The sequence below is a fragment of the Lissotriton vulgaris genome, chromosome 7 (genome assembly GCF_964263255.1).
Source record: "Lissotriton vulgaris chromosome 7, aLisVul1.2, whole genome shotgun sequence".
Lineage (NCBI taxonomy): Eukaryota > Metazoa > Chordata > Amphibia > Caudata > Salamandridae > Lissotriton > Lissotriton vulgaris.
In genome coordinates, this window is record NC_141695.1 from 1,436,776,695 (window position 1) to 1,436,801,074 (window position 24,380).

Here is a 24,380-nt window from a genome sequence, read left to right on the forward strand (position 1 = left end):
GTTTGGGAAGCTCCTGGGCCCTTGCCAATCTGACAAAAAACATGGTTAAAAAGCGAAAACATTTTCTGGCCCCAAAAGTTTCATATTGCCATTGTAGTCTACTTTGTGTGCAGAAGTGCTCCTTGAGAAAGGTACAATGCTGTCACTCACAGTGAAGTTAGTATGGGTGAAGTGGGATCACCCTTTGTCTCACGTCTATATCTGTAGTAGGCGGAATAAAAATGCGAGCAACACAACAATAGTCTAATGGATGAAGATAACTGCCTGGAAGCCCCTATAGGTAATTTTATTATATATATCTACACAATTTTAGGGACATCAAAAGGTCTTGACTGACGCCAAATCTACCATTGCTTCTGCTTGGGCCTTGGTTAAACATTAACCACTTGCAATCACAAGTCTGGTTGAATTGTTTCCTGAAGGACATGTTCTTGACTATGGCACACATACATATGATAAGAGTGTGCCAACATTGTGAGAACTGGCAAGGAGGGTACAGTTAAGCCAAGATGGCATGCTCCGAGTCCTATCGGGATCTGTGGTCAGAGGCTGCAGTGGCAGCCATGGCGCGACCACGGATAATTATTAATTTCAGGAAGGACACACAAGGGCCCTGACCCTCCATAGACGTTGAAAAGCAAGTAGTACCAGTCTAAGCTTGAGTCAGCAAATTCAGACTTGCGGTCACCTTTATGTCACAGTTTTAGACTTTAAAACATTTTAAAAGCCAAAAGAAAACGAATTTGTTTTTTATCAATGCAGTTATTTAAATTGCGATTTTTTTAAACAACGATCCTTTCAGTTGCACCATGCATTTTATCATTATTATTATGTTGACGGAGGCAAGAGCAACTCACCACCAACCAAGAACTCAAATCACAGGTAGCATCAATTTTACATTGTCACTTAAACATTCTATGATACAAACTTTAAAACGGAGCGCAGGCAAAATAAATATCCAGAACATACAGTTAATATAAAAAAATTATATAATGAAGTGCACTTTGAACCAGCTTTGCAATTGAAGAGAAAGCAACTATTTGTAAGTCTATGTGAACAATGTGCCCGGCTTTGTGTAATCACTGAAAGTGAAGGGAGTCAATGGGTAAAGTGGGCTGACCCACTACTTCATGCTGTACGCCACAGTAGGCGGAAGCAAAATGTGAATGACAACTTAACAGACCAATTCAAGAAGCTCACTGACCAAGAACAGCTCTATGAATATATATTAAGTAACATTTTGAGGCAAAAACAATGGTCTGACGAGACAACCAAAGCTGCTTCACAGGCAGAAGTAAAAATGGAGGAGGTGACAAAGAAAATACCAGAGAGAGAGAACAGAGTGAACCATCCCCAATCCATCTCCCCTGCCAAAAAGGGTTTTGTGGAAATGTGTACTTTCCATCTCTTGTTTTTGAATCTCTCTTCGGTGCTGCTCTGTTGACAACACTGCAGCAGTATAGCATAAGTTGTATATGACGGTCACCAATGACACACGAAGACTAGCTGAACACCAATGTCAACAATCATGTCACATATGCCGGATTTCTCAATATGCAACATAAAAGTCTTTCACTGTGACAGTCAGGAAGTCGCAGAGAACCTGCATAATGATCTTGAACAGAAGTGACGGCAACATTTTTACTCTACATAAAGATTCTCTTTAGAGAAATCCTGTAGTTCAAGTTCAAGTTTGTGCATTTATATAGCGCACTACTCACCCAGAGGGTCTCAAGGCGCTTGGGGGAGGGGTTCATTATTTGTCGAATAGCCAGGTTTTAAGTTCTTTTCTGAAGGCGATGTGGTTTTGAGTAAGGCGGAGGTGGGTGGGGAGTGAGTTCCAGGTCTTGGCAGCCAGGAAGGAGAAGGATCTGCCCCCCATGGTGGATTTTCGGATGCGCGGGACTGCGGCGAGGGCTTGATTGGACGATCTTAGTTGGCGGGTGGGTTTGTGGAAGGACAGTCGAGTGTTGAGGCATTCGGGTCCTAGATTGTAGAGGGCCTTGTGTGCGTGGGTGAGAAGACGGAATGTAATTCTTTTGTTGACGGGAAGCCAGTGGAGGTCTTTTAGGTGTTCGGTGATGTGATCTTGGCGAGGGATGTCCAATATGAGTCTCGCTGATGCGTTTTGGATGCGTTGGAGTTTTTTCTGTAATTTTGCTGTGTTTCCGGCGCAATGACACTTCGTGTTGCACCATTCGACATTTTTATCAACAACATGATTGCGGATATGAAGCAGCTGATGTTTGTTTTGCTGCAGGAATAGCTAGGATTGGAATTGTTAGATGCTTGGAAGCCCTCCAATATTTTTTTTCAATTGATAAAAATTGAGCCAAAGTAAAAAAAAAAAAGAGCTATTTAGATGTTCATATAAGAATGCTTCCAAAATCATATGTACGAGACAATGATATCGGACTAGTAGAGCTCACTTGCGACAACGCACGTGCTGCATGTGCTCTCGCTTGTGGGACATTGAATACAACAGAGGCTTGCATACTGCCCACTGCTTAATATTCATTGGCTTTATTGTCACTCTTATTTGCTGCCTTCTAATTGGCCAGCACATGGTGGCCTCACTTCCTCTTCTTTCGGCTGGTGCACGGACCAAGTATGGATAGTTTCAGTTTGACTGCTGTCCTTCCGCTGAGCGGACTGTGATTGAGGCACCACTTTTCTTTTTCTTCTTCTCTGTCCTCCTTGTTCAGGCTCTTGCGATTTGTAACTGTTTTATTATGCCACATGCACTTCAAAGAAGCCCTTTTCTCCTTTGAAATGAATGTTCATTGTGACAACAGAAGTTATCTGCGTTTATTGTGACAGATGTTATATCTGCTTCCAAATGTATTTTCACTAAGACATGGACATTGGCACAATTGCTTTCTTTATGAGATAGGATTGTTTCTCCAAATGTCACTTTTTTCTTTTCCACGCATTGGGAGATTAACTACTGAATTATTATGGGGGTATTGTGATGTGACCAAACAAGCTTTGGGAAAACAAATAGGTCTCAGCTTTGAGGTTGCTGGCTCTGCACTGCCTTTTGTTCATGCTGTACAACTTAAGCAGCGCCGACTTTCACATTTATTTGAAACCATGATGTATAGTGGTGGTGCTGCTCTGCAGCATGGCTAAAAATAATGATTAAAAAAGGGAGTATGATGCATCTACCGCTGATACACTTTAAAAAGAACGTGCATTAGCCTTGGCTAGGTCATAGCACTTTGTAAAATTAGTTTACGCCACCCTGCAAAGCATCCATGCTATTGTAAAGCATGGCTACAAAATGCTGCCAAAGCCAATGGATCTTATAGGCGAGATGTGTTGGCTTTGCCAATGCTTCTTCTACTCTGCAATTCCTAGCGTTATTTAAAACCTAACTAAAGTGATCGAAGTTGTTTTCTCACACCGCAGTTCCATTTGACCTTTATTTACCACCCTCTGTTGATAAAAGTAGCTTCTAATCGATTTTTTTATTGATGAATTTCTAATCTACCTGTTTGACCCTTTTAAATTTTTCATATACAGTCTTGATAACATGACCGAAGCATGGCCTTGTGTGAGTAGATGTGCTTCCGTTGTACTGAATACCATAGAGTGATTTCAAGCCGTGTTATCAACTGGTAAAAAAGTTGAAAGGCGTGAACACATGATGCTGTAAAAGTTAGGGTTTCACGTTATCCCCTGGGCAGCGAGTGTCCAAGGAAAGAAAGAGATTTTTTTCAAGATCAGACTGATGGCTTATGCAAGAGCAAACATGTCTACTTGTTACGTGAGACCTTGTTGGTTTATCCTTGTTCTCACTTATGTTTAGAGTTTTCAGTCTCTACTAATAATGCATGCAATGTTGACAAGACCTGAAAGGCCTCTGATACAGGAGGGTTAATTAGTTGGTGCTTAGAAGAAGTCTTTTCATAGCATGAAACAATATGAATATCGCTGTGCGGTTTAGAATTAAACTGCTAACACTCTTCCTTGCCTTTTGGACCCTTTCGCTGTACTCCTTACTTTTTACCCATGTCGTGTGTATAAGATTTTACAAGGACCATCTCCTCCATCAATTATTTTTGCTCTACTCACACTGATGCTAACTCTTCTTGCTATAATTTGTATCCCTATTCCTGTCCCTTTCTGTAACACTTACCAAATTTCTTTCCCTACCTCATATCACGATTGATATTTTTTTTTTGCCTGTTCTACAGTCCTCAAATTTAGCCATTCTCTAACCCGTACCATAACCACCTCTGTAACCCATGAAGTTAAAACTCAAAAAAATCTAACTCCAACCCTAAACCCAATTCCTTGGTTTATGGCTACTCTTACCCAAACCAAACCTTGCGATTTTCTGCAATGGAATTTTCCTGTTGACTGCAAAGGAAACATAATTGCTATTCTTACTCTTCTATATTTTGCTTTTTCATTGTGAGAGATCCTCTGTTGTATTATTCTCTGTCATGAAATTCATTAACATGACAGGTTACTGTGTATCTCAAGAGACACAGTAGCCAAAAACCATGGTCTGAAGTGGCTGTTACTGTGGATAGGGAGATACCATCACTAAGTTAGGTTTCTAATAAATCACCTTAGCCATTTCCAAGAACTGTGAGGTTTGGTGTGAGAGATTTGTATGCACACAATGTAATGCATGTGTGCTTGGATATATATATATATATATATATATATATATATATATATATATATATATATATATATATATATATATATATATATGCGACAGTCTCATTTTCTACACAGCTATTCGAGAGAGATTAAATAAATTAACTGCATATAGTATCTTGGCATGTAGCTCTTACCCGGACTTTGATGCTTGGGTTCTTGACGTAGATATCCCTCATGGCCAGAACCAGGTCATTGGTCTGATTCTCATAGAGGAGGGCCACCACCTTGATTAGGTTATCCTCAGTTATGCAGCTCCCGTAGTTCTCATAGAGTATGCGTAAAGGCACAGTCTTATCTGGAACACAACACTTTCAATTATGGTCTGGTGACATGTCCAGTAATCAGAAATATGGCAAGAGAAACATTGTGTAGGATATGAAAAGAGATACTGCAAGAATAATAGGACAAAGCCAGCAAGTCAGAGTTAGAAAGGCAGGAACACAAAGTCACTGGGACAGGGACAAAGAGGGTAAGAGGGATGGTCAGAGACAGCGTGCAAGTTGAGAGGTCTAGAGACAGTGAGGAAGCAATACATGGATACAATTGCAGTGGGAGTTAGATGAATAGAGATGCTGGACCTAGGCAAGATCTGGAAGTCTAGGCGGTGAACACTAGAGTGATGGGGAGAGAGTGACAGAGTCACAGTAAGTGGTGCACAGACAGAGAAACTAAGGGAAAAGAGAAAGACACACATTTAGGACAGGGATAGGGCCTGTCAATGGGACTGAGAGAATAGAGATAGTAGTGAGAGTTAGAGGGACAGAACTAACGAAGGGGAAATAAAATGGATGTTGACAGAGTGAGCTACAGGGATGAAGATTATAATGCTTTACACAGATCAAGACAGTGCGCAGGATTTAGAGGAATCAGGCAGCGATGGCGTACCTGACTGAGCCAGAACACGGGAGTAATGAGCAAAAGGGAGTAGAATCAGAATATGAGCATGGCAATAGTGAATAGTCAATACATATAGAAATGCGCACACTAAGTAAGAATGTGAGTGTCATAGAAAGCCAAATTCATGGCTCAATTGTGTGAGTAATGAAGAGGAGATAGCCATTGTGATCCTGTAGAATATGAAACATGAAAGTGAGTTCTATGTTTCACCTAGCAGGCCCAGGTATATAGATATGTGTGGATAGTGTGAGCAATATTTAGAGAAGTGGACAGTGAGAGTGTATTACAAAGATGTAGATTGCATGTGTAGGTGTTGATAAGTTCTATGGATGAGCAAAGAAGGCGTGAGTTACAGAGATGTGGTGGTTTGTGCGAGTCATGTAGCAACAAATAGTGGGCTCGATTATAAAGATCTGGATAAACAAGTGTGAGGCACATAGATGTCGATAGTGGCTTTATGTAGATAATGGTTTATCCTGGATATAATGGTTTGAATAGCATTTGCATATGAATTACAGGTATGATTGATACAGACTCCTAATTGGACAGACTGGGACGGTTACAGCACCATCCATTCCCTCATCTATTATACCACAACTCTGCAATCCTCATACTGGGCTCCTACCTCCATGAGCTGGAAGAATAACATTCATAAGGTCCTTCTTGCCACATTCGCTTCCGAGCACCCCACTGTAGGTGGCGATCCGGGCACCGAACATCAGCCTGCACGTTCGCTCAACAGCAGTGTTGTTACTAATGACAGCATAGACGTCAAAATCACAGCCTTTGTTCATATTCTCAGATCCTTTGATCCTTATGATCACGCCATTCTCTTCCGGCTCGGAGAGTTTGTTCTGGTGATTGGCTTTCTCAAACACTTGCCTTTCTTCAGCAGACCCTAAAACCAAGAGAACAGAAACAGTAATGCCATGATGTGCTGATGACTTGGCGAACAATTACACCGAACCATTGCACCGCTACCACTGATCATCATTTAGACCTTTGATATCCTTGTAGCCAACCTTTCTTCGACATATCAAAGCAGTTCAATCTGTTTACATACTCAAGAGTCATGGGATAATTTACAAATTCCAAAGGTTCTTGGAAAGTCCAAATTCATCAACATTGTCGTAGGTCATTGACCCAATACTGTTGCTCTTGATTTGAAGAGTACAGTTAAGGTAAAAATAGTTGTTGTTTTTTACATTAATCACTACGTACAAAGATTTAAAGAAACATACCAATCCTTTACAAGTATATTTTGATAACAGAAATATAAATAAAACAAGATTGTTGGTTCTAAGCTTAAACTCCCTAACCCTCAATATGAGAGTTGTGTGGATTGATGCAACTACTCCTGCTTTGATACTTTTGATAGTTGTATAACCTTCATAGAAGACAGGCACCTACCTTCTGGGTACTTGTAGGTGTGGGTGATATCTTCTCTGTTATCTCTACCCACGCTCTTGGTGCTAATGTTCTTGCCCACTTGGGAGGTGTGCACGGTCTTCTTGGTGGAGCCGTCCTTCTGCTCTACGAAGTAGACAACATCAGCATTGACCTCCGCAAAGATGAATGGCACGTCGTATGTCAATGCAAGTTCCCCTTCCTTGATAGCCTTCACGGGTGCAGGTCCACAACAGTACACACCTAGTGAGTAAACAGATGTGGAAATTTGACCAGTCCATCACTATGAATAGGGATACATTTTTGTTCATCTCTTTCCAAACGGATTGTTTCTTCTTTTAGTTTTTTAAACACCAACATCTCCTGGATCATGAAATTGCATCCAATGGTTCTTATTTGAGAATCCCAGCAGACTAATGATAAATGAGGGACATAGTTTGTACCAATACATTCTAGATCTATATAACTATACTAAAACCATCCTTTTTCTGCAACTTGTCAGCAGAGACTGTGACAGAGGATGTAATACCTCACTTGCCCCACTCTGCATCATTCTAGTCACAGTCCTTTCCCGGTACTGTGCTGCCAATCTCGTAACTTTGATGATACTCTAAGCTGGTCTTGTGCCCACCTCTCAATAGCGCCTCCTACAGGCACAGAAAATAGATTTTTAAATACCGCTATTAGGTACGCTCAAATATGCAGTGAGCCCATATCAAATGTATGTGCCTGGGTGGTAATACGAGTTGCAATACAGCTCCCTTGATAAGCACAAATGATTGTGACAGCACACAAACCAATGTATGCCCATTAAATTGAGTGCAAACAATAAAAAATATTAATTTGGTAAAAATATACTAGAGCTACTAACAAGACAATAGTCACTGGAAAGGCTTGCCGTATAGTCACAGCTGGTAAAGACTGAACAAGGCTAGTATGGTATATGTCTGATAGGTGACAGTCACCAGCATCCAAGAATCTCGCTCATAACTGGCTTCAATGTTACCACAGTCTTTGGTAAAGACTCAGTTAGGAATCATGACTTCTGGTCCAAATCTTCGAAACCCTACACCTACTGGCACTATGTACAGCCACAGAAATTGTTACAGCCGATAATGCACAAGTAGAGAGCTTACAGGTAGAGACTGGCTAACGACCAATCCATGTACTGCCATCCATCTTGGGGTATTGTGCCCTAAGAATATTTGCCCACAGACAGATGCCAGGTGAATGATTCTGAGCCAAATGTGTTGGAAACAACTGTGTGGAAATTGTCCTGTTTCGTGTCATATTGAAACATTTCAGAAAAAGGTGGACATCCCTGACTGCTGGTCACAGTGGACAACAATACAAGACAGAAAATAAAAGCTCTAGATCTTAAGCTGCGCTTTGACATTGCATTGAAAGTTTCAGGACAGGAACGTTAAAATGCTTCCTGTCACCATTCTAATTTGTACCTACCCTTCAGACGCCTCAGAAGTAGAAATGATATCCCCTCTACATGCAAATGAATCAAATGGCCCTGTAAGCTGTGTGAGAAGCAACAAGTAGGTAGAGAGCGCAAAGCCAGTTGGGGCTTCCCTACCTTGGCTTTTCTCTTGAGGTGTTGGGTCCAGCACTTGCCATCCATCGAATCCCGCCGTCAGATCTGGACGAGTCATCCACGACTCCACCCAACAGTGGAAGTTCCTGCAAAGCAAGCACAAGGGGGAAAACGCAGAAGTTGACAAAGTTGCCTCCACCATCTTAGTTAGAATGTAAAGCTGTGAAATCAAACTTGCATTTACCTAAATATCATGAAGTAAGTTGAGGTCCGCTAACACGAAGGCTACTGGTACAAGACCGGTAGCCAGGGGATTGGAGAGGAGAAATAACTGGAGTATATCCTCCATATGAATTATCTTTCACCAAAAAATACTCCATTAACAATATCCCAGAACAGAATGTCTGGTAGTGTGTAATCTACACCGGAGAGATTACGCAATTGCTCATTCTATTTAGAAGGACCATGCTAATCGTGTCCTTGTGTCTGCGGGGAAAAAACACTACTTCTTTTTAATTACCCTCACACACCCTAGTGGTGTCATGCTTCATCATCGGGTCACCCCGACCCCTAAAAGTCGAGGTGGGCTCAACCACAGTGTTGGGTAGCTCTTAGAGGAGATGAAGGAAGGGGGGCTTAAAGATTAAAAGACCAGTCAGACCCCCAGTTTCCCTTTATTCTTGGGTCTGGCTGGGTCACTGAAATTCTAAAAAAACGGGTCTAAATTGGATTTTTATGGTCCTAAGACCCTAGTGCCGACATGTTTCAGTCCAAAAAGGGCCGTAAAGGGGACCGAAACCGCAATAGGTGATGCAGCTGGGTGAGACCTCTAATCGAGACCACTTAACTGCGTTTTTCGGTCCGTGAGAATCACGAAGCACCCATAATTTGGACGGAGCCTGGCAACGCAACGCAGAGACACATATTTTAATTGTTACATACACGAGGAGAAGCTACTCTTCCCTCGCTACACGGATAGGATAGGGACTTCCCATCCTTTATCTTCCCCACACATAGAAGGGGGTCCTCCTTTTTCCAGCCCTTAAGAAAGTCCTGGACCTTCACAGCCCTTTTTGGACTGAAACATGTCGACACTAGGGTCTTAGGACCATAAAAATCCAATTTAGACCCGTTTTATTTAGAATTTTAGTGACCCAGTCAGACCCAAGAATAAAGGGAAACCGGGGGTCTGACTGGTCTTTTAATCTTTAAGCCCCCCTTCATTCATCTCTTCTAAGAGCTGCCCAACACTGTGGTTGAGCCCACCCCGACTTTTAGGGGTCGGGGTGACCTGATGATGAAGCATGACACCACTAGGGTGTGTGAGGGTAATTAAAAAGAAGTAGTGTTTTTTCCCCGCAGACACAAGGACACGATTAGCATGGTCCTTCTAAATAGAATGAGCAATTGCGTAATCTCTCCGATGTAGATTACACACTACCAGACATTCTGTTCTGGGATATTGTTAATGGAGTAAGTTGAGGGCCACAATGTAACAGCATGCTTCATTTTCAAACTTCAAATTAACACCGACATCTCCATGCCTTGTGCATCAAGCCACAAATCTCCCTTATGTAGAAGTATAGTTACATCATTCACTATGTGTTTTCCCTCTCTCATCCACACTTTTTCGCTGTTTATCTATTTTTCAAAACATCTCAGTAATTGTTTGTGTATATAGTATGCATCTGGTTATTTACATACTTATCTATCTCATTCAACCTAGGGCCTCTTGTATTACATAGTAGTATCCAATATCTATTATACCAGTCACTGTTTTAGTTGGTTTAGTTTTGGAAAGCTCTTTTGAAATACATTTTATTTCTGTGCACAACTATTATTATTATTGTATACCAGGTTCTTTACTTTTGCACTCCTTGGCCAAGGAATCTCAGTGCTGGAAGTTACTTCCCATTTTATGGATTCAGCTTAGTTGTGTTTAAAATCTGAAAAAAACATGAATGACACTGAGTGCTGTGATTCCTTAAATGGCAAGTTATAGCTTCTAACATCTGAACCAGGTTCCTCCCACTGCATCTACTCAGGTGTCATAATAACCCCGCTCTCCATCTCCAGGTATATTTAAGTTGCACAGACCTTGCTCTTATTTTTGAATTTTCATCACCAGAACAGTCTGTTGTGATCATAGATAGATATCCAAATTACAGGCTATTTTAAAGACAAATCGGAAAGAAACACTTTTGGACAGAAATTTTATTCAGAAAAGGATATTTTCGCTCAAATTTCAGATAGTTGACAGGTGTATAGTCACACTCCCTTTTCGGTTCCTATCTTGGCACCTCCTGTAATGACCCTTTTAGTAGAAGGTCCTGAATTTCTTGTTGCAGCAGTCTAAATTATTTCCCACTGCAAGCTCTAGTTGGGGTATTTTTCTAGTTCTATACAATATCTATGTTCTATAAAACTTATTTGTTGGAGGTGATCCTCCTCCAATCGTGGCCTCCCAGTCTGTTCCTTAGTGGTGTTAAGTGTCAGGGCCTTTGATTTGAGAGACACTTGCTGGGCGTGACCACCCTCTTGTGCCCTGGCTCCTTCCCGTTGTTCTATATCGAAGTTCGTTTTTGACTGCAGGAGGTGTTGCTATCGTGGGCTCCTGCCTCACTCCCTGAAAAGAAGGTCCCGGCGCTAACATTGGCTGGAAGCATGTTGTTCCTTTTGGACTCCTTGAGAGTGGAGTGCCCCTCTTGAACGATCTTCCGAATTCAGAACACCTATCACCTTGGCAGTGATTTGTCCATTGCTGATCCAAGTAGGATGTCCCTCCTGTACAGGGCATGTTAGAAATTGAGGCTTACACTTCTGGGTAAAGCTTGAGACGCTAAGTCAGGTGAGGCATCTTAGGGTACTACCTGTGCACATCTATCGGCCTGTTGTGTTGGCAGCATGGAAAAAAGGAATTGTGGCACGTCCTCGGAATTGCTTTGCCTTCCTGAATTATTGCCTCTGATCTCTTCATGTACTGCTCTGGTAGATGGTTCATGAGATCTTGGATCTCTTCCCATTGTTGGTACCCATATCCACTTATGAGACCATCAGAATGTTCCTTGTGCCGCTGAGTGGCTAGTGACTTCTCCATTCCCCCCCCCCCCCCAACAACTTTTATTGTCTTACTTTCCTTGTTTGGTGGAGGGCCCATGGACGCTGGGGTATTTACCGTCTTCTTAGCTAGAGAGGCAATGATGGAATCACCTCATATTACTTTATCTGTATATAGGGTTCTGGCTAAAGAGCTTATCCTCTTTTCTGCACTTTGTGTGACTGCCTTGGAGGATGCTGGTTCTTTGAATGCCTCTTTCCTCTGGTTATTGATACCAGGAAGCATGGAAAGGAATGGATTCTTCTTCTGCAATAGAAGACGTTTTTCCAGAAGGAAACATGCATCAGCTTGCTCTTCCTCAAGTTGCACCCCATAAGTGTATTCAGCTCTTTAGATCACTTCAGTCTACAGTGATGAGTAACCTGATGGTGATGGTCTTGATGGTAATAGTCACGTTCCTCTTCTGAGGAGCCACTTTCCAGGCCCTGCCATATAACTTCCTCTCTATGTGATGCTTTCATGAGGATCTTAAACGACTTAAGTCATTCATGTAACGGTTTCTTTTTATGAAGAAAAGGCATCATTTTTCATTGAGATTTCGATTGCATGTTGCTCGTCATTGATCATTGAACCACCATTCCATGTTGGAGTTAAAGATTCCTTCTCTTTCTAGTCATTTTCCTTTCTCTGATCTCAAACCCATTATGTAGTTGAGTCAGAGTGTGAAGGCTTGTACCCTCTGGTGTCTTTCGAAATTGATCTGTTGGACTCTGTTGTTTTGGGTGTTGCTTCAACTACTGAGTGCCTTGGAGTTGAGGATTGTTTCAGGGCCTTCAAATCAAAAATCTTCAGCTTGGCCCCACTGTGACCCTGTTGCACTGTAAGCATACAAATCCCAAGTTCTTAACCCCTTCCATGCTCATGACGGAACGGTTCCGTCATGAGCACGTTCCGTCATGAGCATGGGTTGGCCTGTGCGTATGACGGAACCGTTCCGTCATGGTTCTATTGGTTCTTTAGAACCTTCAGCACCGCAGCGGAATTCGCGCAGCACTGAAGGGGTTAAGGTGACATTTATTTGGATTGGATCAAGGCGACATGTACCCATCTCTGTTTTTCTCTAACTTTGAAGGTCCTATAAATGAATGCCTCTCACGCCTACAGCCACTAACTTATTGTCTTTGTATGGAAATAATGCTTAAGACGGATCACCTACTCCGTAAATGCTCTGCAGGGGCTCTGACATAATTTTATATGAGGAATGTAAGGTGAAGAGATTTGCAAGATCTGAATGTGGAAGTAAATGAGTAAAAGTTCTGAAGACGTAGAAGGTCCTTGGTGCCAAGTCACAATGAAATCTGGATTTAAATGGTAAGTCGCTCAAAAGAATGCAGTAGGGATCAGACAGGGAGGATGTCTATTGGTACTCACCAGATCATGTCCCGGTGCTTACGCTGGGTATTCCCATGTTCATCCAGGAATTGCTCAATAATCAAGTTACTGTTAGTATCATGGGCAGAGTGATAGTTGGTCACAACTCGAGTTGGAATTCCAAGACACCTCAAAACTACGAAGGAGACATGAAGAGGGATACAACATGTGAGATTCGTCAAGATCGGCGCATAGTTCCAGATACACATCTATTTATAAACTCATGAACTGAAGAACCAAATACTTTTAAGGTTACACAGTGCTACTTGGGTAGACGTATTAGGGGCACAGAACACCTCTTTGGATTAAGTATCATGTTGTTAGCAATAAATTAACGTATTGCAGTGTAAAATGAAGCAAACTGTTAAGGAGTGGGGCCCCTTTCTCTATTACGTATTAGAGAATGAAGGGGAAAAGGGAAAACACTGGGTATGATGTACGAAATTTCCATTCACAAAAAGAAGTAATAAATTCTCTCTTAATTTTTACAAATCTAATAGTATTTTTCAAACCAAACTATGTTATATAGGTACGGTCAAAAGTACTGATTCATGGTGACTCGCAATCCTATCTACCTCATCAATATTCATAAGGTAGGTCGAGATTTTAGAATCACTACGACTAGATGCCATCACAGGGATGGTGGCCTGCTGGGGTCCACATTTTTATTTTTTATTTACCGGATTTCCCTTATAAGAAACTAGACGGCATATCAAAAGAAAGGCATATTAATTTTTTTAAGATGTTTGAGAGTTTGCACTGGTCCCCGGACCTCTGCCTACTATCAAACCTTTTTTTTGCACCAAGAAAGAAGAAGCAGCCCCTTTCACGAATTTTTTTACCACCCAAGCTCAGAAGTCTGTAACTTTTCAATGTTTTGTGACCAGGTTACGATCGCAAAACATTGATGTATCCCTTAAAGAATCACTATTTGGAAGGGCGCCCTTAATACGGCCCTTCCAATTAACTATTCGTAATCAGTTTTTAAACTGCAAAATTCCTTTGTACACCAGGCCCACCAAATTATCCAGGGGGGCTACATCAAATCTCGTTTGAAAGGGGCATGAGGAAAAAAAACACACAGATTCATCACAGGAGCCCCCTATTTACCTTAGAAAAACAAGTTGGAATAAAGTAACATGGTTTAAAATAAAGATGGACACTACATGATCTTGTTAAAAGCAAAACCTATATTAACAACATCATCCACTGGCAATAAACAAGTTTATCACTGTGGAGTACGGGAATCACTTTCCTCTACTTTGAGAAAAGGACTTGATAACAACCCCTAAAATGGGAGTTTGGGGGTTTGCCTCAGTCTATCATTTCTTGAGGCAAACACCAAAATAAAAGTCGATTTTAGTAATATTGCCTGGTCTATTGTGAAATAATAAATTCATACACTACTGTAAGCTTCAACCAAGCTTACAGTTAGACCAGAACCAGCCCTACCAGTAACTTTCTGGAAAGTATCTCCTCCAGCGCCAAGAAATCAGCGAGCGCTATAAAGTTCCTATTAACAGAACATAACATACCACAATAAAGAAAAGGCATGTCATTTTTACCAAAACATTAGGGTATTCGATCCTATACAAATATGTTTTAAACACACCACTGCCTGTGCCAGTGACATCACCGGAAGTGACCTTGCAAGATGATCGTTCACTGTACTTTTATAGAAATATTCTTTATTGAAAATTCGAGATTGCAACGGCCTATTTCACAGTGGTCGTTTAAAGACACAAGCAACCACACACTCCTATAAAAACGAGAAAATGCTAAAGGCATACTTGTTGGTAAAAACAAACAGAAGCCATACAGACAATATTACACAACTGACAGAACGGAGCACATGGACAGAAAGTTTCAAACATTGACTATAAGTATCACGGCTAACAGCTAGCCCAAAAAGGACATCTATAAATGCACCCAAAATATGTTGCGTTATACGATGTACAAGGTTGTTTTTTTCATGAAACGCCATGCAGAATGCAGATAATACATAAGCCTGCACGTAGGATCCCAATGCGGAAATGAAGCTGAATAAGGAGGTACTATAAGAAAATGAGGCAGGAAATAAAGTTCACAACATATAAAAATAGACACTACTCGACCTATTTAATTATTCAAACTTTCTGTAGGTTGCTTTGGCAGAAAGGACTCTTGAATGTTGTGCCTGCCTTCACATGACCATGTGAAACACACACAAAAGAGCAGAGCTCCCAAGCTTCCCAGCTCCATATGTCAGTAGCTTCTATTCTGAGACTTTTAGTCTGTCCATCAGATTATGAACCGAGACTACAAGTCCCTGAATTGAAAGGAAAAAAAACCGGATGGGATGAATTACTAATACATGGACCTGGGAAAATTGAAAGGTCTGTGATGGAACACTTTTTTGCCAAAGGGACGTCAGTTATACTCTTTAGCCCTGTACCGATGTTTCTTTAGGAAATCGTTTGGTGGCATTTATATGTAGATGCCTGGTCCATCCTCTGGAAAGTGCATTATTCGACGCGGAACATCGTGGGCACACAAGGGCATGCACTTTTTGAGAGAACAGCACCTTGAACAGTGGCGGCTGGTGACATTTGAAAGTGGTGGGGCGTAAAATGAAAGTCGTACTGCACCGTAGCGAGCGAGCGTAGCGAGCGAGCCCGAACCCCTTAAGGAGGGTTCGGGGGGAATTCCCCCCGAGAAAATTTTGAAAAAAGAGTGGACAAATGGTGCATTTTCATGCAAATTTGTGAAAGCAGGAAGGTTAATAAAGCAATTGTGAAAGTGCAGTTATTACATTAATAAAGTGGTGTCATATAACATAGGTAGCTGCTTATTCTTCTTCATCATAACCACAGAGCTTCATAACAGACTTTGAAACACAATGCATTGCTGAGTACCTCACAGATGTATTTTAATAACAAACAAATAAACAGGACGCCAACTAGCAGCATTTAAATAGTGTTCACTTTTTGTAATGAAAATCCGCACGTCTGTTTTTCATGGAAGCAAACTTCTCAATGACTTGACCATTGAAGTCTGGTATTCGTTTAACTAACTCACTCTCGATGGAAAGCATTGCTAAGGCATTCAGCCTGTCCTGTATCATGGTGTTTCTTAGGAATGTTTTTATTCTGTTCAAAGCGGAAAATGAACGTTCCGACTCTGCTGTTGTCATCGGTGTGGTGATGAGTATTTTTAATAAAGTCACTGTTTCTGTTAGTGTGTTTTGCATGTTAAGGTTCAGAATTAAAGCAAGCAAATTAATTGCATTAGTGGCCTGCCGGTATACATGCATTCCATACAGTACAGTTAGTTCTGTTCTCAGATCCTCTTTGTTGAGCATAGGGTAAGCATCAACAGCGGTATTCAGTGCTTGCTCAGGGAAGGAAATATCATGTTTAGCAAACAGATCACTTTTTAGTAATGTGGCACTCACCAAATGCTTTTTAAAAGAAAAGCGTTCCTTTGCCTGCATAATTATAGTGTCACATATCTCTTTGGAAATTCGGACTAGACTGCTGATGTCTTTTCTGCGGTTAGAGAAAGTAGAATCATTTGGCAGTGTGCTGTCTAAATTGTCAACGTCTTCTCTGATTTCCGTTATGCTTGTGACAAAGCTGTTGATAGATGTTTCCACATGGATAGTATCTATTTCACGTTTTTGCAACGTTTCATACAGTGCTTCAACTTTTAGCATTATTTGAAAAAACAAAAACAGCAAAAACTGAAACTCCCTGTCTTGCAGTGTTCTAGCAAAGCCACGGGCCTCATTCCGGCTTTTGTAGTCAAAGTCTTGATTTGCTTCTATGGTGTCAAAACATTTCTCAAGATCAACCCTATATAGGTATATTAGGCGGATTGTACGGATGTGAAAATTCCAACGAGTTGGGCCTCCCTTTGGAATCCTTCTGTTAACAATGGTATGAAGTAACTCCGTTCTTTTGGGGGAGCGTGAGAAGAATGCTGCCATTCCGCCTACATCCAGGAAGAATATCTTTGCCTCAGAGATCTTTCCTACTGATTGTTGCATAATCAGATTTAGTTGGTGGGCATAACAGTGCACGTAATGGGCATTAGGGTAGACATCTTTAATTTTTTTTTGTACTCCACCGGAGGTTCCACTCATTACTGCAGCACCATCATAGCTTTGTGCAATCAGTTTTTCTTTTTGAGTCTGCTCTGGAAAAATGAAGTTTAGTTCCTGTAGAATAACTGAAGAAATGCTTTCTGCACAAGCGTCTTTTAAATGGGTGAATCCATAGAAGCGTTCCACAACTTTGTTGTCACTGTCTAGGTACCGAAAGACCAATACTGACTGTGTATTTGTGGCCACATCAGTGGTGTCATCAGCCTGAATAGCCACAAAGTCTGTGTTTTTCAGCTGTTGTACGATAGTGCTTTTTACAATCTCTAGCATGCACTCAAGCAGTTCATTTTGTATGATTTTCGAGGTGCCCTTGAAGACTGTAGCAGTTGATAGATGTGCTTCGAATACATGGTCTATGCTTGCTATTAGGTCCACAAGCCCTAAGAATATACCAGGATTTGCAGAGCCTTCCGATTCATCATGCCCTCGTAAAGCCAGTTCAAAATCACCACAGAAACGAATGCAGTCAATGATTTTTGACAGCACGTGTCTATTCCTATCAACTGCTTCATTGTGCTTCCGTATATTTGTTTGGTAGGCCTCGCTTAAGTGGGCTTCAATCGGTTTATCTCCCAACATTCCCAGTCTTGTCAGATTTTCCATATGTGTTTTCGTGTGTGCATGCTTCTTTACTTTATCTGACAAATGCTTCAAGTCTTTAACTCCTTTTTTGGTCCAAGGAGTTTCACCACCAAACAGCAGGCAGGGGAAGCAGAACAGAGTATTTGTTGAAGAACATCCTGTAAGCCAATCAACTTTTGTGTACCAGGTGTTTGTGAAAGAACGTGTGTAAAGCTTCCCTCTGTCTAGGGAACTTTGTTGTAGGTTTAGGGTTGGCCGGTGAGGTCCTAATTGTTTTACAATTAGTTTGTCTTCACGTTTCAGTCCAAGGAACGGCTTTGCAAGTAGATGCTCTACTGTATTCATGGTGTTGCCAATGTTAGTGTTACCTGTCAATAATCAAAGTACAACGTATGAGGTTTGGTGCATGTATTTAGATGCCACCCACCATGTACACAACTTACATAGCCCTGGACTACTAGAATGTCAAATATAGCAGCAGTTTCCTTACCTTAAACACTGGGGTTGTTGGCTGCGTTGTAGCAGAAAAGGAGGTTGGCGTCTCTTCTTCTTTGCTTGATTTGCCCAAAAATTAGTTCGGCAGCCGGAGGCTTTACCAAATGCTGAAAAGCAAATACAACAAAATGTAGTTGTGTCAACCAAACACACCGACTTTTAACAAAAGCATTCAAACTGTAAAATATGGGCAGGCATGTACAGTGGTGTAACGCAAAATGAGCCTCTTCCCTTGCAGAATGTGCTGAAGCACCCCTTAGTGATCACATCACGATGCATTTCTTTGATCATAAGTGCCTCTTATTACAGAAAAAGTTGGAGACCCTTGGCTTAAGTGATCCACAAAGACTTGACCCTGTACACTGCACATTACATTTGGGTTATACATCAGGTTTCACCTTCTTATAACAATACACTTGAATTTTACTAAGTGGGCTAATGCAATTCCTTCCATTGACCAGTACAGTCTAGGGGCACACTTTTGGTTCCTATGTGTAGTCTATATGCAGACGACGATCATCTGAATTATTAAGGGACTCAGATCACACTCCTGGAAAGTGGTTACGCCTGCCTTAGCATTGCTTTTGTAGGCCATGTGGACTTTTAGAAGGTTCACGTGGGCAAGCTGGCAGACATGCCATTAGGAAAACGGACACTGGAACCAGGAGGACAAACGCAAAATGAGCCCCCCCTGTAGCACGTAGTTAGCGGTTGATCTATAAACTATAGAGGTAAAATCTTCTCCAGTGAAAATTAATCTACCTTTGAAACAATACATGCACTATGGAAAATATGCAAGAAAAAGAAATACAAAAGAAGACTGAACACTGGTATTTGACGCCACCCACCATGTACACAACTCACATAGCCCTTGACTACTAGAATGTAAAATATAGCAGCAGGTTCCTTACCTTAAACACTGGGGTTGTTGGCTGTGTTGTAGCGGAAAAGGAGGTTGGCGTCTCTTCTTCTTTGCTTGATTTGCCCCAAAAATTAGTTCGGCAGCCTGAGGCTTTACCAAATGCTGAAAAGCAAATACAACAAAATGTAGTTGTGTCAACCAAACACACAGACTTTTAACAAAAGCATTCAAACTGTAAAATATGGGCAGGCATGTACAGTGGTGCAACGCAAAATGAGCCCCCCCTGTAGCACTTAGTTAGCGGTTGATCTATAAACTATAGAGGTACAATCTTCTCCAGTGAAAATTAATCTACCTTTGAAACAATACATGCACTATGGAAAATATGCAAGAAATACAAATTCAAAGGAAGACTGAAAACTGGTATGTTGTTGTTTTTGTCATTGCATCCAGATATATGATACAACAAGTAACATCATACTTACAAGTCAGGACTACTGGCTTTGTCGATGGTTGTTAGTTGCAAAAGAAAAATAAGCAGCAACTGTGGCTTGTATATAACAATGAAAAAGCTTCCACAATGCTCTTAGGTTTGGTGTAAATCTCAGATATTTTGACATTTCATTTAGGTGCACGTCTGGAAAGCTGTGACATTTGCAGGCATACTCAAGGAAATGTTTGCAAATTCCTATTCACGGGTATGCAGTAAGTGTACTGTGTATTTATTTATGCATGTGAAATTATAATCACATATGTGCAACTGCCCTTTTGCTCTTTGAAGTTAATTTCTCCAAGGACACAAACATTACCTACACACCTATCACTTTTGTTCCATTCTCCTTTTCACCAGGGTGGGAAGAAGTCGTGAAATCACTGAAATGTTTGTCAGCACCGACCAACAAGTGCGTCTGGGGCAGTCAACAAACTTTCGAACGCATTCCCTCCCTGAAATGGGCCGACTATTCCGCCTGCCACAGATTTATTCAAATAAAAATAAAAAGTATGTGTGAGTACTTAAAAGCGTCAAAGTACACTGTGTGGATCACAAACGAGGCACTACACTTGGAAAAAAATGACATTTGCACGTGCAATTTGAACTTGTAAATAAACCGTGCCCTCTTTATTTTCCTTGCAGTCGCATTCATCCATCCACACTTTCTCAATGAGACAGAGAATCTGAGCATCTATAACTTATCCTCTGTGGTGCAGGACATGCGCCTGACACACTGGTTATATTCAGTTTCAGAAAGCACAGACTCGCCATTTTCATAAGTAAGAAAGCAATACACAAGGACGGGACAGGTGCAAAGTCAAGGGAAGCACGAATTTGGGTGTAAAATGGCGGCGGGCACATGAACAGAGTAATGTGACAACAGGGGTTAACTTGTACCGGTGCGAGCAGCTGGTGGCACCGACTCTCTAACCTTTGATGACCAGGACTTCTTTATCTTCTTCTTAATCTGACCCACAGAGAAAGAAAGAAAAGGGAGAACGAAGCAGGAAGGTAAAGACAGGGAAAACACAGAGGAAGGGAGGAATCAGGAACTAAACATAATCTGCAAAAGAGATAAAGAGACAAGAGTTGGGTGGCGGGGAAAGAGGCGTGAAGAGGAATCAGGACTAGGCTGCGTTGGTGAGTAGGGCATGGGGCCCTGCCAGCAGTGGGCTCCTGAGAAAAGGATGGTCCTCGCGCTCAATTTATGAATAAATTAAGCACTCCCGTATAGAAGAACACGGTTTGGGCCCCTCCAGGCACCACACCATATTTGGACGCAGGGGAGGAGTGGTGGAGGTATGGAGTGATGGTAGGGCAGAAGGAGAAAGTATGGCACAGGAAGACTCCGTTTCAATAGGTCTTGGGGGGGCAAATATCCATTAAAATGAGCGCCTAGAGGAGAAGCATAATTGAGATGCACATCCTAATACATCTTACCTACTGGATAACAGAACCTGATGAAATCGGCAGAGAGAGGCAGGAAAAAGCAAGCAACCAAGGCGCACAGCAGAGGAGTTTAGAGCAGAATGGTTTAATACAGTTCTTAATGTGACCGTTTTACTATTTCCAAGTGCTACTATTTGAGGGTTTACTATTAATTAATTTAATGATACAGTTATTGACCTCAGAAGAATGCCAGACTAAGTTGGCCCTTTCTGGACCCCAGCATGTGTCGGCAGGGAGGAGCGCTTAACCCCAGGTCTAGCGTTTTTAAAGGCCATAAAGAAAGCTATTAGAAGCTAATTATTAAGCGCTCCTGGGGGATGGGGCTCAGCCCTTTTCATCCACCAAGGGAGACTTAATGGCGCGTGCTACGGAGGTGTGCGCTTCCAGGAAAAATATGGCGTGCGATGATTCATCATAGGTTTCTGCACACTCTGGAGAGTTAAAGGTCCCCATGGAGGGACAGCTGTGGGCAAATCAGAGCATCTATGAGGCTGTTCCTTTCGATAAACAGTTTAAATATTTGGGGTGAGACACACACAAGAGTTGTCAATAATATCGTTTTAGTTAAGGTTCAATCCATTAATACGTAGGAAGATATCCAATAGGTAACTTAAAATACACACACTGGCCCACAAAACATTCCAGCAATGTAAGCAGGTTTGATCGTGAATGTTTTATGCATGCTGGTTGAGGCGGCGGGACACCTACCCAGTCAATTCTTTGAGAAGCAAGAAAGCAGAAACACAGATGGACCCCAAAGGTCACTTCGAACTTTATTTTGCTTTGGCAATTGACACAAGCCTGCTGTTGTGCATAATATCATTGAGATATAGGTAGCGCGAGCCAGCATGTGGCTAATGAGACTTCGTGCTCACAAAGGTGTTGGTAAAATCGATGACGATGTTTATAATAATACATACAAAGAGGCACTGCTAATTACTGCCTTGCCCACAGAGACAAAAAAAATCCGGTAGTGCGAAGCATAACTGACAGAAATCAGGCGGTGTTATTGTGTAGTTCTCCAGTTTGTACCTGTCCGTGACCCACAACGGTCCAGAAATATTCTCCTAAAATACTTACACTCAAATGTAGTAATAAACCGCGTACCAATTTTAGCTTACACTGGGAGTTATGTTTTAAAAATATCTCTTGTGTGGGACACAGTATAGTTTACTTTATGCTCTCTATTTTCAAAGGAAAGAACCCTGCAGAACAGTGTCAGTTAAATGTTTAATTTGAGCGTTTCAATAAAAGCACCTTTAAAATTGAACAAGTCCCTGATAATGAAACGGTGTGAACCAGTTGAAATCGTTTTAATTCTGACAGCTCACTTGAAAATACCACTGCTTTGAGAGAATTTGTGGCATGAATATTAACTGCCTCTAGAATTTAACCAAAAATTTGTAGTCAATACAGCGATTGGTTGAAACACCCGTTTTTGTTAGTTTTTGTGGAACAACGCCCAAAAAAGTGTTAATGGTCTTTTTAAAATGTATGCATCACTCCCGCTTTTTTTTTTTTAAATAATAAACAGTTGTAACGAATAAGTAAATCACACAAAACTGAACGTACTGCTTTAAATTCACACCTGCGTTTGGAGAATATCTACGAAATTTTTTAATTCTCCAAAAATTCCAGCACCAGCATTGCTCACATGCATAAGTGTGTTGGCACATGCGACAATGACATGTACATGGTGACAGTTACACATGTGTAAATGCTTCCCAACCGTGTACGTGCGCTTGCTCACTTTTTTCTTTCTTTTGCCTATGGAGCAATCCAGCCCCGCCTCTGTGGCGAAGTAAGAGCGCCAATATCCCCAAATGCAATTACGGGTAATGCCCTGGTTGGGTAGGAAAGGACTGCTATAATTAATTTGGAGATCAGGGGGCCCTCACATTCCCGGGCCCCAGTGCCACTAAACCTGCTGCACAATTGGTAGCTACGCGGCCTACGCCCCTGCACCCACTCACTCAACGTGTTTTTTAGATGCCCCCTCTCCATTCCCATCCTGAATAAGGATGGACTCTTAACATTCAACAAACAGTAGTAACTCTCCAATAGTTTCGAGGGTGGAAATGGGCTGAGAAAATATTTGCAATTGCATAAAAACGCAGGGCCATATTAGCAAGGACTTATACACATAACACCTTGTAGGCCTCAATAGGCACAATGAGCCTGGCTGTGATGCATCTCAAGGTGATCGGTTCACGTCACCAAGACCAGAGAGGTGCTCGTCATAGTGTGGGTAGATGAGATGTCAACTTAAATATATAAAAGTTTAACTTTTATATAATATTTTTCAGGTCCACGTCCATACTTGCACACAGGTCCGGAACGGAAGGATTAGAATTTCACTGACCTGAGTTGACACTCCACACGCTCGACGGCGACTGCGAGACTAGGTGAAGCTCAGACCAGACATCCTCTAGACTGTCCCTCATGCGCACGAGTCGACCACGAGGAGAGTGGAGACCACAAGGAGGAAGGGAAGGTGTAGGGTCGATTTGCCCAGCAACTAGAAATGCCCAATCACTGAATGGCTTAACACCAAGCCACTACAGTGATTGGGCATTGCTTTAGATGCTCCCACCCCCGCGGTGAGACACTAGACCGTGAACATGTACTACTGTACTGTTACAGGACACTACAGTAGTACAGTACAGTAGTAGCCAGCCAATCCTGACGCTGCTCTCTTTAGAGGAGAACTGCTCTCTAAAGAGAGCAGCATCAGGATTCGACTGAGCACGAAAAAAACGGCGCTCTTTTTTTAAGCACTGGGGTATGTTGCATGTGCGCACCCCGTACTCTGCAGTGCTTGCTTTTTTGAAACCATTTAGTTTGCTCGCTGCACAGAGGCAGTCGGGCAAACACTACATGCGCTGTGCGCACTGTGCCGGCACTCCAGCGCCACCCAGTGTCACTGTCAGACAGTGCATGTCACATCAAAGCTTCAGCTTGACACGAACCACGGCCGCAGGCTCAGGGCAATAATTATCGGGTAATTTATTCGAGCGGCGCGTTAATTTATAAAAGTTCTATTAACGCGCCGCTCGAATAAATTGCCCGATAATTATTAGTGGGGCAACGCCCCACCGCCCCAATGGTAAAACCGCCACTGACCTTGAAGGTGCCTTGGGCGGGCAAGCAGAACCCTTTTCAGGTCGAGCCAGGGCAGCGCATGCACTGCTGCGAGGAATGCAGTATTGGACTATGGCTTTGAAGCCCCGCCCACTCTACGCCCATATTTGTCAATGGCTTGTGCCATCGTCCTTCGTAAACGCTGGCGTCCAAGTCATTTTTAGGCTAGTTTGTCCCTCCTTGGTACCGCCTTGTTTGCAT

The 24,380-nt window shown here is 42.0% G+C and overlaps 2 protein-coding genes across 2 annotated transcripts in view; both read right to left on the reverse strand.

The window, feature by feature from the left end:
• Positions 1 to 24,380, reverse strand: part of TGM2 (transglutaminase 2) — a 134,121-nt gene that overhangs the window by 12,262 nt on the left and 97,479 nt on the right. Inside the window, exons 7-11 of the mRNA XM_086932240.1 lie at positions 13,014 to 13,149; positions 8,567 to 8,670; positions 6,985 to 7,224; positions 6,200 to 6,472; positions 4,812 to 4,972 (exon numbers count right to left, since the gene is read on the reverse strand). Of these exons, the coding sequence (XP_086788366.1) occupies positions 4,812 to 4,972; positions 6,200 to 6,472; positions 6,985 to 7,224; positions 8,567 to 8,670; positions 13,014 to 13,149 (914 nt within the window). The remainder of the gene's footprint in view (positions 1 to 4,811; positions 4,973 to 6,199; positions 6,473 to 6,984; positions 7,225 to 8,566; positions 8,671 to 13,013; positions 13,150 to 24,380) is intronic.
• Positions 15,899 to 19,258, reverse strand: LOC147705786 (zinc finger MYM-type protein 1-like). Its single transcript, XM_086932239.1, has 3 exons — positions 19,146 to 19,258; positions 18,230 to 18,341; positions 15,899 to 18,107 (listed from the first exon to the last, which is right to left on the reverse strand). The coding sequence occupies exon 3, from the start codon at positions 18,082 to 18,084 to the stop codon at positions 15,973 to 15,975; it is 2,112 nt and encodes a 703-aa protein (XP_086788365.1). The 5' UTR covers positions 18,085 to 18,107; positions 18,230 to 18,341; positions 19,146 to 19,258; the 3' UTR covers positions 15,899 to 15,972.